Source organism: Scyliorhinus canicula, unplaced genomic scaffold (assembly GCF_902713615.1).
Source record: "Scyliorhinus canicula unplaced genomic scaffold, sScyCan1.1, whole genome shotgun sequence".
Taxonomy (NCBI): Eukaryota; Metazoa; Chordata; class Chondrichthyes; order Carcharhiniformes; family Scyliorhinidae; genus Scyliorhinus; species Scyliorhinus canicula.
In genome coordinates this window covers 12,501-25,572 of record NW_024055877.1, presented here as the reverse complement: position 1 = coordinate 25,572, position 13,072 = coordinate 12,501, and the positions used below count along the sequence as shown (strand labels likewise).

The following is a 13,072-nucleotide window of genomic DNA, read 5'->3' as shown; positions in this document are numbered from 1 at the left end:
ACCTGTCCTGGGAGTGTTTGATGGGGACAGTGTAGAGGGAGCTTTACTCTGTATCTAACCCCGTGCTGTACCTGTCCTGGGAGTGTTTGATGGGGACAGTGTGGAGGAAGCTTTACTCTGTATCTAACCCCGTGCTGTACCTGTCCTGGGTGTGTTTGGAGTTTTGATTGTGTGGGAAAGGATGGATGATATTCTCGAATCAGGTCAGTAATTGACTTTTCAATCGATGCACACAGCTCAGGAATACTTTGAACTGGTTTGAAAGTCTCGATGACAATGGGGCGGACAGCATGTGTCTAAGATTGAGCAGTGAAGGTTAGTTACAGCCGAGCTTGTTTGGCGATGATGCTCCTCATTCACCTCTCCCTGCGCACAGCACTGAACCTCCGACAGTGCGGCGCTCCCTCAGCACTGACCCTCCGACAGTGCGGCACTCCCTCAGCACTGACCCTCCCACAGTGCGGCGCTCCCTCAGCACTGACCCTCCGACAGTGCGGCACTCCCTCAGCACTGAACCTCTGACAATGCGGCGCTCCCTCAGCACTGACCCTCCCTCAGCATTGACCCTCCCTCAGCACTGACCCTCCCACAGTGCGGCGCTCCCTCAGCATTGACCCACCCACAGTGCGGCGCTCCCTCAGCACTGACCCTCCCACAGTGCGGCCCTCCCTCAGCACTGACCCTCCCACAGTGCGGCGCTCCCTCAGCACTGACCCTCCGGCAGTGCGGCGCTCCCTCAGCACTGAACCTCCAACAGTGCGGCACTCCCTCAGCATTGACCCTCCCACAGTGCGGCGCTCCCTCAGCACTGACCCTCCCACAGTGCGGGGCTCCCTCAGCACTGACCCTCCCACAGTGCGGCACTCCCTCAGCACTGACCCTCCCTCAGCACTGACCGACCCACAGTGCGGCGCTACCTCAGCACTGACCCTCTCACAGTGTGGCGCTCCCTCAGCACTGACCCTCCCACAGTGCGGCGCTCCCTCAGCACTGACCCTCCCACAGTGCGGCGCTCCCTCAGCACTGACCCTCCCACAGTGCGGCGCTCCCTCAGCACTGACCCTCCCACAGCACTGACCCTCCCACAGTGCGGTGCTCCCTCAGCACTGACCCTCCGACAGTGCGGCACTCCCTCAGCACTGACCCTCCGACAGTGTGGAGCTCCCTCAGCACTGACTCTCCCACAGTGGGGCACTCCCTCAGCAAAGACCCTCCCACAGTGCGCTGCTCCCTGAGCACTGACCCTCCCACAGTGCAGCGCTCCCTCAGCACTGACCCTCCCACAGTGCGTTGCTCCCTCAGCACTGACCCTCCCACAGTGCGGCGCTCCCTCAGCACTGACCCTCCCACAGTGCGTCGTTCCCTCAGCAATGACCCTCCCACAGTGCGGCGCTACCTTAGCCCCAAACCTCCCACTATGCAGCGCTCCCTCAGCACTGACCCTCCCACGACGCGGCTCTCCCTCACCACTTGTCTCCCATATCCGCTTATGTGAAATTGTGTCGGAAACACAGTGGCCGTGTCCCAGGGAGGTGCTTACCCCTATCATTTCCCAAAAGTACTGACCTCTCCCTCTCTCTTTCTCTCTGCCAGTTGTTTACCAGATACATCGGACCGATCACTCCAGAATCCCGCTTTCCATGCCCGTGGGGTCCTCCGTACGTGAGCTGGTCGCTGCCCTGGAGGAGGACGGAGGAATTCCAGGGGAGCAGGTCTTGGTCCAGCTCAGCTCCTCCGCAGGTGAGTCCCGATTCAGATCTCGAGAGTGCCGGCCCACACCTGGGATGTTCACCAACGGCCTTCATGTCCCAACGCAGCAGAGCCTGGACAACGAGCAGGGCTTGCGAACATAGAACACTACAGCGCAGTACAGGCCCTTCGGCCCTCGATGTTGCGCCGACCTGTGAAACCCCTCTAAAGCCCATCTACACTATTCCCTTATCGTCCATATGTCTATCCAATGACCATTTGAATGCGTTTAGTGTTGGCGAGCCCACTACTGTTGCAGGCAGGGCATTCCACGCCCTTACTACTCTCTGAGTAAAGAACCTACCTCTGACATCTGTCCTATATCTATCTCCCCTCAATTTAAAGCTATGTCCCCTCGTGCTAGACATCACCATCCGAGGAAAAAGGCTCTCACTGTCCACCCTATCTAATCCTCTGATTATCTTGTATGCCTCAATTAAGTCACCTCTTAACCTTCTTCTCTCGAACGAAAACAGCCTCAAGTCCTTCAGCCTTTCCTCATATGATCTTCCCTCCATACCAGGCAACATCCTGGTAAATCTCCTCTGCGCCCTTTCCAATGCTTCCACATCCTTCCTATAATGCGGCGACCAGAATTGCACGCAATACTCCAAATGCGGCCGCACCAGAGTTTTGTACAATTGCAACGTGACATCATGGCTCCGAAACTCAATTCCCCTACCAATAAAAGCTAACACACCGTACGCCTTCTTAACAACCCTCTCAACCTGGGAGGCAACTTTCAGGGATCTATGGACATGGACACCGAGATCTCTCTGCTCGTCCACACTACCAAGAATCTTACCATTAGCCCAGTGCTCTGTCTTCCTGTTACTCCTTCCAAAATGAATCACCTCACACTTTTCTGCATTAAACTCCATTTGCCACCTCTCAGCCCAGCTCTGCAGCTTATCTATGTCCCTCTGTAACTTGTAACATCCTTCTGCAATGTCCACAACTAACTCGCCCCATGGTGACCAAATATGTGTGGGTTCGGTGTGCGTTACAGGGATGAGGCAGGGGAGGGTACCTAGGTAAAGGTGCTCTTGTAGGTCTGATTAGCTCCACTTTCCGGCCCGAACACCATATCCCTTAGTTTTTTGAAGAATTATCTATCTTTATCTCAAAAACATTTAATGAAGGAGCCTCAACTGGTTCGCTGGGCAAGGAATTCAATAGATTCACAACCCTTTGGGTGAAGAAGTTCCTCCTAAACTCAGTCCTAAATCTACTTCCCCTTATTTTGAGGCTATGCCCCCTAGTTCTGCTTTCACCCGCCAGTGGAAACAACCTGCCCGCATCTATCCTATCTATTCCCTTCATAATGTTTCTATAAGATCCCCCCCTCATCCTTCTAAATTCCAACGAGTACAGTCCCAGTCTACTCAACCTCTCCTCGTAATCCAACCCCTTCAGCTCTGGGATTAACCTAGTGAATCTCCTCTGCACACCCTCCAGTGCCAGTGCGTCCTTTCTCAGGTAAGGAGACCAAAACTGAACACAATACTCCAGGTGTGGCCTCACTAACACCTTATACAATTGCAGCATAACCTCCCTAGTCTTAAACTCCATCCCTCTATCAATGAAGGTCAAAATTCCATTTGCCTTCTTAATCACCTGCTGCATTTGTAGACCAACTTTTTGTGACTCATGCATTAGCACACCCAGGTCTCTCTGCACAGCAGCATGCTTTAATATTTTATCATTTAAATAATAATCCTTTTTGCTGTTTGCTCAGAAGCGTACAAAACCAAAATTAAAATGTTGGGGTTTCTGATACTAAGCCAGCCACAATTTGGGTTGTGCCCCACCCCAAAGAACAAAGAACAAAGAACAAAGAAAAGTACAGCACAGGAACAGGCCCTTCGGCCCTCCAAGCCCGTGCCGACCATGCTGCCCATCCCAGCTAAAATCTTCTACACTTCCTGGGGCCCGTATCCCTCTATTCCCATCCTATTCATGTATTTGTCAAGATGCCCCTTAAACGTCACTATCGTCCCGGCTTCCACCGCCTCCTCCGGCAGCGAGTTCCAGGCACCCACTACCCTCTGTGTAAAAAACAACTTGCCTCGTACATCTCCTCTAAACTTTGCCCCTCACACCTTAAACCTATGCCCCCTAGAAATTGACCCCTCTACCCTGGGGAAAAAGCCTCTGACTATCCACTCTGTCTATGCCCCATATAATTTTGTAGACCTCTATCAGGTCGCCCCTCAACCTCCGTCGTTCCTGTGAGAACAAACCGAGTTTATTCAACCGCTCTTCATAGCTAATGCCCTCCATACCAGGCAACATCCTGGTCAATCTCTGCTGCACCTTCTCTAAAGCCTCCACATCCTTCTGGTAGTGTGGCGACCAGAATTGAACACTATACTCCCAAGTGTGGCCTAACTAAGGTTCTATACAGCTGCAACATGACTTGCCAATTCCTATACTCAAAGCCCCGGTCAATGAAGGCAAGCATGCCGTCTGCCTTCTTGACTACCTTCTCCACCTGTGTCGCCCCTTTCAGTGACCTCTGGACCTGTACACCCAGATCTCTCGGACTGACAATACTCTTGAGGGTTCGAGACAGACAGCAGTGGAGTACGCGTGTTGCTGAATATACTCAAGGAGGAAGTAGACATATTTCTGATTGGCGAGGGGAGTCGAGGAGGTGGGGGGCTGGGGGAATTGTGATGTGACTGGATTATCTCGATGTTTCTCTTGTAGAGCTGGTGGAACTGATGCCGTGCGATCGATGTGTGTACACGTCAATGCGACTCAATGATTGTCTGTACTTCTGCACAAGAAAGGAGATGGAAACACTGGTAAGTCTCCCAATGGGGGGGTTAACGTCCACACGTGTTCACTCGACCACTGCCAATCCAAACCGTCCAAACAGATACCTCCAGAATCGAACTCCCCCCCCTCCCTCCCACCCAACATGGGACTCGGCTCCCCGCTCGCTGTCACACGAAGTCCCCCCCAGCTCTCGCCACGCCCCAACTGTCGCCCCCCCCAACACTCGCCGCCCCACCCACTCTCGCCCCACCCACTCTCGCCCCCCCCACTCTCGCACCCCCCACTCTCGCACCCCCCACTCTCGGACCCCCCACTCTCGCACCCCCCACTCTCGCACCCCCCACTCTCGCACCCCCCCACTCTCGCACCCCCCACTCTCGCACCCCCCACTCTCGCACCCCCCACTCTCGCCCCCACCACTCTCTCGCCCCCCCCCCCCACTCTCGCCCCCCCAACTCTGCACCCAACTCCCGCCAACTCTGCGTCGAGCTTGGGTAGTTCTGCCGATCTAATGGACCTTCCATGTTCCTCAGACAGCTCAGCACGGGCAACAACAGCCCACCACAGGTACCTATGAGATCCTCGAGGTCTTCAGCTCCAAGCAACTCGCCAATCAGTTAACAGATTATGATTGGGAACTATTCAACTGTATCCATCAGGTAAATCGGAGGGTCAGTGCTGAGGGAGTGCCGCACTGTCGGAGGGTCAGTGCTGAGGGAGCGCCGCACTGTGGGAGGGTCAGTGCTGAGGAGCGCCGCACTGTGGGAGGGTCAGTGCTGAGGGAGCGCCGCACTGTGGGTCAGTGCTGAGGGAGCGCCGCACTGTGGGAGGGTCAGTGCTGAGGGAGCGCCGCACTGTGGGAGGGTCAGTGCTGAGGGAGCACCCCACACTGTGGGAGGGTCAGTGCTGAGGGAGCTCCGCACTGTGGGAGGGTCAGTGCTGAGGGAGCGCCGCACTGTGGGAGGGTTAGAGCTGAGGGAGGGTCAATGCACTGGGAGTGCCGCACTGTGGGAGGGTCAGTGCTGAGGGGGTGCCGCACTGTGGGAGGGTCAGTGCTGAGGGAGCGCCGCACTGTGGGAGGGTCAGTGCTGAGGGAGCATCGCACTGTGGGAGGGTCAGTGCTGAGGGAGCGCCGCACTGTGGGAGGGTCAGTGCTGAGGGAGCGCCGCACTGTGGGAGGGTCAGTGCTGAGGGAGCGCCGCACTGTGGGAGGGTCAGTGCTGAGGGAGTGCCGCACTGTGGGAGGGTCAGTGCTGAGGGAGCGCCGCACTGTGGGAGGGTCAGTGCTGAGGGAGTGCCGCACTGTGGGAGGGTCAGTGCTGAGGGAGGGTCTGTGCTGTGGGAGGGTCAGTGCTGAGGGAGCGCCGCACTGTGGGAGGGTCAGTGCTGAGGGAGCTCCGCACTGTGGGAGGGTCAGTGCTGAGGGAGCGCCGCACTGTGGGAGGGTCAGTGCTGAGGGAGCGCCGCACTGTGGGAGGGTCAGTGCTGTGGGAGGGTCAGTGCTGAGGGAGCGCTGCACTGTGGGAGGGTCAGTGCTAAGGGAGGGTCAGTGCTGAGGGAGGGTCTGTGCTGAGGGACCATGCTCCCCTTTTGCAATCAGAATGCATCCTTATCCAGTGGCAAGAGGGGAGTGGGAGGGGAAGATGAGAATGGAAGAGGGGATTGGAGGCAAGCTGACCCCGAGTGTAACCTGCCATTTCTCTGCAGGTCGAGCTGGTCCGCCATAGTTTTGGAGAACGATTGTCGGGCATGGGAACCACGGCCAACCTGGCCAGGTACCTGCGGAGGTTCAATGAGGTCCAGTACTGGGCGGCGAGTGAGATCTGCTTGTGCCCCGATCTGGAGAGGCGAGCCCGGCTGCTCAAGAAATTCATCAAGGTGGCAGCCTGGTGGGTATCTGTACTGTGTATCTAACCCCGTGCTGTACCTGTCCTGGGAGTGTTTGATGGGGACAGTGTAGAGGGAGCTTTACTCTGTATCTAACCCTGTGCTGTACCTGTCCTGGGAGTGTTTGATGGGGACAGTGTAGAGGGAGCTTTACTCTGTATCTAACCCCGTGCTGTACCTGTCCTGGGAGTGTTTGATGGGGACAGTGCAGAGGGAGCATTACTCTGTATCTAACCCGATGCTGTACCCGTACTGGGAGTGTTTGATGGGGACAGTGTGGAGGTAGCTTTACTCTGTATCTAACCCCGTGCTGTACCTGTCCTGGGAGTGTTTGATGGGGACAGTGTAGAGGGAGCTTTACTCTGTATCTAACCCCGTGCTGTACCTGTCCTGGGAGTGTTTGATGGGGACAGTGTAGAGGGAGCTTTACTCTGTATCTAACCCCGTGCTGTACCTGTCCTGGGAGTGTTTGATGGGGAAAGTGTAGAGGGAGCTTTACTCTGTATCTAACCCTGTGCTGTACCTGTCCTGGGAGTGTTTGATGGGGACAGTGTAGAGGGAGCTTTACTCTGTATCTAACCCCGTGCTGTACCTGTCCTGGGAGTGTTTGATGGGGACAGTGCAGAGGGAGTTTTACTCTGTATCTAACCCGATGCTGTACCTGTCCTGGGAGTGTTTGATGGGGACAGTGTGGAGGTAGCTTTACTCTGTATCTAACCCCGTGCTGTACCTGTCCTGGGAGTGTTTGATGGGGACAGTGTAGAGGGAGCTTTACTCTGTATCTAACCCCGTGCTGTACCTGTCCTGGGAGTGTTTGATGGGGACAGTGTAGAGGGAGCTTTACTCTGTATCTAACCCCGTGCTGTACCTGTCCTGGGAGTGTTTGATGGGGACAGTGTAGAGGGAGCTTTACTCTGTATCTATCCCCGTGCTGTACCTGTCCTGGGAGTGTTTGATGGGGACAGTGTAGAGGGAGCTTTACTCTGTATCCAACCCCGTGCTGTACCTGTCCTGGGAGTGTTTGATGGGGACAGTGTAGAGGGAGCTTTACTCTGTATCTAACCCCGTGCTGTACCTGTCCTGGGAGTGTTTGATGGGGACAGTGTAGAGGGAGCTTTACTCTGTATCTAACCCCGTGCTGTACCTGTCCTGGGAGTGTTTGATGGGGACAGTGTAGAGGGAGCTTTACTCTGTATCTAACCCCGTGCTGTACCTGTCCTGGGAGTGTTTGATGGGGACAGTGTAGAGGGAGCTTTACTCTGTATCTATCCCCGTGCTGTACCTGTCCTGGGAGTGTTTGATGGGGACAGTGTAGAGGGAGCTTTACTCTGTATCTAACCCCGTGCTGTACCTGTCCTGGGAGTGTTTGATGGGGACAGTGTAGAGGGAGCTTTACTCTGTATCTAACCCCGTGCTGTACCTGTCCTGGGAGTGTTTGATGGGGACAGTGTAGAGGGAGCTTTACTCTGTATCTAACCCCGTGCTGTACCTGTCCTGGGAGTGTTTGATGGGGACAGTGTAGAGGGAGCTTTACTCTGTATCTAACCCCGTGCTGTACCTGTCCTGGGAGTGTTTGATGGGGACAGTGTAGAGGGAGCTTTACTCTGTATCTAACCCCGTGCTGTACCTGTCCTGGGAGTGTTTGATGGGGACAGTGTAGAGGGAGCTTTACTCTGTATCTAACCCCGTGCTGTACCTGTCCTGGGAGTGTTTGATGGGGACAGTGTAGAGGGAGCTTAACTCTGTATCTAACCCCGTGCTGTACCTGTCCTGGGAGTGTTTGATGGGGACAGTGTAGAGGGAGCTTTACTCTGTATCTAACTCCGTGCTGTACTGGTCCTGGGAGTGTTTGAAGGGGATAGTGTAGAGAGAGCTTTAGTCTGTATCTAACCCCGTGCTGTACCTGTCCTGGGTGTGTTTGATGGGGACAGCGTAGAGGGAGCTTTACTCTGTATCTAACCCCGTGCTGTACCCGTCCTGGGAATGTTTGATGGGGACAGTGTAGAGGGAGCTTTACTCTGTATCTAACCCCTGCTGTACTTGTCCTGGGAGTGTTTGATGGGGACAGTGTAGAGGGAGCTTTACTCTGTATCTAACCCCGTGCTGTACCTGTGCTGGGAGTGTTTGATGGGGACAGTGTAGAGGGAGCTTTACTCTGTATCTAACCCCGTGCTGTACCTGTCCTGGGAGTGTTTGATGGGGACAGTGTAGAGGGAGCTTTACTCTGTATCTAACCCCGTGCTGTACCTGTCCTGGGAGTGTTTGATGGGGACAGTGTAGAGGGAGCTTTACTCTGTATCTAACCCCGTGCTGTACCCGTCCTGGGAATGTTTGATGGGGACAGTGTAGAGGGAGCTTTACTCTGTATCTAACCCCTGCTGTACCTGTCCTGGGAGTGTTTGATGGGGACAGTGTAGAGGGAGCTTTACTCTGTATCTAACCCCGTGCTGTACCTGTGCTGGGAGTGTTTGATGGGGACAGTGTAGAGGGAGCTTTACTCTGTATCTAACCCCGTGCTGTACCTGTCCTGGGAGTGTTTGATGGGGACAGTGTAGAGGGAGCTTTACTCTGTATCTAACCCCGTGCTGTACCTGTCCTGGGAGTGTTTGATGGGGACAGTGCAGAGGGAGCTTTACTCTGTATCTAACCCCGTGCTGTACCTGTCCTGGGAGTGTTTGATGGGGACAGTGTAGAGGGAGCTTTACTCTGTATCTAAACCCCTGTTGTACCTGTCCTGGGAGTGTTTGATGGGGACAGTGTAGAGGGAGCTTTACTCTGTATCTAACCCCGTGCTGTACCCCTCCTGGGAATGTTTGATGGGGTCAGTGTAGAGGGAGCTTTCCTCTGTATCTAACCCTGTGCTGTACTTGTCCTGGGAGTGTTTGATGGGGACAGTGTAGAGGGAGCTTTACTCTGTATCTAACCCCGTGCTGTACCTGTGCTGGGAGTGTTTGATGGGGACAGTGTAGAGGGAGCTTTACTCTGTATCTAACCCCGTGCTGTACCTGTCCTGGGAGTGTTTGATGGGGACAGTGTAGAGGGAGCTTTACTCTGTATCTAACCCCGTGCTGTACCTGTCCTGGGAGTGTTTGATGGGGACAGTGCAGAGGGAGCTTTACTCTGTATCTAACCCCGTGCTGTACCTGTCCTGGGAGTGTTTGATGGGGACAGTGTAGAGGGAGCTTTACTCTGTATCTAACCCGTGCTGTACCTGTCCTGGGAGTGTTTGATGGGGACAGTGTAGAGGGAGCTTTACTCTGTATCTAACCCTGTGCTGTACCTGTCCTGGGAATGTTTGATGGGGACAGTGTAGAGGGAGCTTTACTCTGTATCTAACCCCGTGCTGTACCTGTCCTGGGAGTGTTTGATGGGGACAGTGTAGAGGGAGCTTTACTCTGTATCTAACCCCGTGCTGTACCTGTCCTGGGAGTGTTTGATGGGGACAGTGTAGATGGAGCTTTACTCTGTATCTAACCCCGTGCTGTACCTGTCCTGGGAGTGTTTGATGGGGACAGTGTAGAGGGACCTTCACTCTGTATCTAACCCCGTGCTGTACCTGTCCTGGGAGTGTTTGATGGGGACAGTGTAGAGCGAGCTTTACTCTGTATCTAACCCCGTGCTGTACCTGTCCTGGGAGTGTTTGATGGGGACAGTGTAGAGGGAGCTTTACTCTGTATCTAACCCCGTGCTGTACCCGTCCTGGGAATGTTTGATGGGGACAGTGTAGAGGGAGCTTTACTCTGTATCTAACCCCTGCTGTACTTGTCCTGGGAGTGTTTGATGGGGACAGTGTAGAGGGAGCTTTACTCTGTATCTAACCCCGTGCTGTACCTGTGCTGGGAGTGTTTGATGGGGACAGTGTAGAGGGAGCTTTACTCTGTATCTAACCCCGTGCTGTACCTGTCCTGGGAGTGTTTGATGGGGACAGTGTAGAGGGAGCTTTACTCTGTATCTAACCCCGTGCTGTACCTGTCCTGGGAGTGTTTGATGGGGACAGTGCAGAGGGAGCTTTACTCTGTATCTAACCCCGTGCTGTACCTGTCCTGGGAGTGTTTGATGGGGACAGTGTAGAGGGAGCTTTACTCTGTATCTAACCCCGTGCTGTACCTGTCCTGGGAGTGTTTGATGGGGACAGTGTAGAGGGAGCTTTACTCTGTATCTAACCCTGTGCTGTACCTGTCCTGGGAATGTTTGATGGGGACAGTGTAGAGGGAGCTTTACTCTGTATCTAACCCCGTGCTGTACCTGTCCTGGGAGTGTTTGATGGGGACAGTGTAGAGGGAGCTTTACTCTGTATCTAACCCCGTGCTGTACCTGTCCTGGGAGTGTTTGATGGGGACAGTGTAGAGGGAGCTTCACTCTGTATCTAACCCCGTGCTGTACCTGTCCTGGGAGTGTTTGATGGGGACAGTGTAGAGGGAGCTTTACTCTGTATCTAACCCCGTGCTGTACCTGTCCTGGGAGTGTTTGATGGGGACAGTGCAGAGGGAGCTTTACTCTGTATCTAACCCCGTGCTGTACCTGTCCTGGGAGTGTTTGATGGGGACAGTGTAGAGGGAGCTTTACTCTGTATCTAACCCCGTGCTGTACCTGTCCTGGGAGTGTTTGATGGGGACAGTGTAGAGGGAGCTTTACTCTGTATCTAACCCCGTGCTGTACCCGTCCTGGGAATGTTTGATGGGGACAGTGTAGAGGGAGCTTTACTCTGTATCTAACCCCTGCTGTACTTGTCCTGGGAGTGTTTGATGGGGACAGTGTAGAGGGAGCTTTACTCTGTATCTAACCCCGTGCTGTACCTGTCCTGGGAGTGTTTGATGGGGACAGTGTAGAGGGAGCTTTACTCTGTATCTAACCCTGTGCTGTACCTGTCCTGGGAATGTTTGATGGGGACAGTGTAGAGGGAGCTTTACTCTGTATCTAACCCCGTGCTGTACCTGTCCTGGGAGTGTTTGATGGGGACAGTGTAGAGGGAGCTTTACTCTGTATCTAACCCCGTGCTGTACCTGTCCTGGGAGTGTTTGATGGGGACAGTGTAGATGGAGCTTTACTCTGTATCTAACCCCGTGCTGTACCTGTCCTGGGAGTGTTTGATGGGGACAGTGTAGAGGGAGCTTCACTCTGTATCTAACCCCGTGCTGTACCTGTCCTGGGAGTGTTTGATGGGGACAGTGTAGAGCGAGCTTTACTCTGTATCTAACCCCGTGCTGTACCTGTCCTGGGAGTGTTTGATGGGGACAGTGTAGAGGGAGCTTTACTCTGTATCTAACCCCGTGCTGTACCCGTCCTGGGAATGTTTGATGGGGACAGTGTAGAGGGAGCTTTACTCTGTATCTAACCCCTGCTGTACTTGTCCTGGGAGTGTTTGATGGGGACAGTGTAGAGGGAGCTTTACTCTGTATCTAACCCCGTGCTGTACCTGTGCTGGGAGTGTTTGATGGGGACAGTGTAGAGGGAGCTTTACTCTGTATCTAACCCCGTGCTGTACCTGTCCTGGGAGTGTTTGATGGGGACAGTGTAGAGGGAGCTTTACTCTGTATCTAACCCCGTGCTGTACCTGTCCTGGGAGTGTTTGATGGGGACAGTGCAGAGGGAGCTTTACTCTGTATCTAACCCCGTGCTGTACCTGTCCTGGGAGTGTTTGATGGGGACAGTGTAGAGGGAGCTTTACTCTGTATCTAACCCCGTGCTGTACCTGTCCTGGGAGTGTTTGATGGGGACAGTGTAGAGGGAGCTTTACTCTGTATCTAACCCTGTGCTGTACCTGTCCTGGGAATGTTTGATGGGGACAGTGTAGAGGGAGCTTTACTCTGTATCTAACCCCGTGCTGTACCTGTCCTGGGAGTGTTTGATGGGGACAGTGTAGAGGGAGCTTTACTCTGTATCTAACCCCGTGCTGTACCTGTCCTGGGAGTGTTTGATGGGGACAGTGTAGAGGGAGCTTCACTCTGTATCTAACCCCGTGCTGTACCTGTCCTGGGAGTGTTTGATGGGGACAGTGTAGAGGGAGCTTTACTCTGTATCTAACCCCGTGCTGTACCTGTCCTGGGAGTGTTTGATGGGGACAGTGTAGAGCAGTGGTTCTCAACCTGGGTCCACATGGACCCTGGGGGTCCATGTAACATTACTGGGGGTCCACAGAAAAAAAATACCAAATTGGGGGTCCACAGTGATATTTTAGTGGTCCATAGAGCAATTCTACTTCAGAACAATTGTTATTACTGAGAATTACATTTTTACAGTAATCTACGCCATATTAAAATACTAAAAGTAGAAATATTCATGTAGCTATGAATTGTTTATGGCAATCAAGTAGAAGAAAAAAACTTTACATTTGACAGTGTTGTAAATTTAAAGTTACCTAGAACAAACGGAGGTGAAAATCACCCATCGTTTCTCCTTGACAAGTTTAATGAATGATTTAACACAGTAATCACTAGAAACTGTGTATATTTCATATGAATTGGTTATTTTTAGAGTAATTTAATTCAATTTAGTCAGTAAAAAGTTTTTTTCATTACTTTTCATATTAGTATAAGTTTGGCAACGTACGAAAATACCGCTAATCCGTTTCCAACCCTCACGGTAAGGTAGATGGACTTTAGTCATCGGACAAAATATAAGGATTAGGAATGGCTATGGGGGTCCACAAAAA

At 53.3% G+C, this 13,072-nt stretch overlaps 1 protein-coding gene across 1 annotated transcript in view; it reads left to right on the top strand.

Moving 5' to 3' along the window:
- Positions 1 to 236: 236 nt before the first annotated feature.
- LOC119961254 (rap guanine nucleotide exchange factor 4-like) overlaps positions 237 to 13,072 on the top strand; it is a gene marked incomplete at both ends in the record, with an annotated part of 24,319 nt that continues 11,483 nt past the window's right edge. The window contains 5 exons of the mRNA XM_038788691.1: positions 237 to 315; positions 1,594 to 1,740; positions 4,462 to 4,559; positions 5,067 to 5,192; positions 6,241 to 6,422. Coding sequence (XP_038644619.1) covers positions 237 to 315; positions 1,594 to 1,740; positions 4,462 to 4,559; positions 5,067 to 5,192; positions 6,241 to 6,422 — 632 coding nt within the window. The remainder of the gene's footprint in view (positions 316 to 1,593; positions 1,741 to 4,461; positions 4,560 to 5,066; positions 5,193 to 6,240; positions 6,423 to 13,072) is intronic.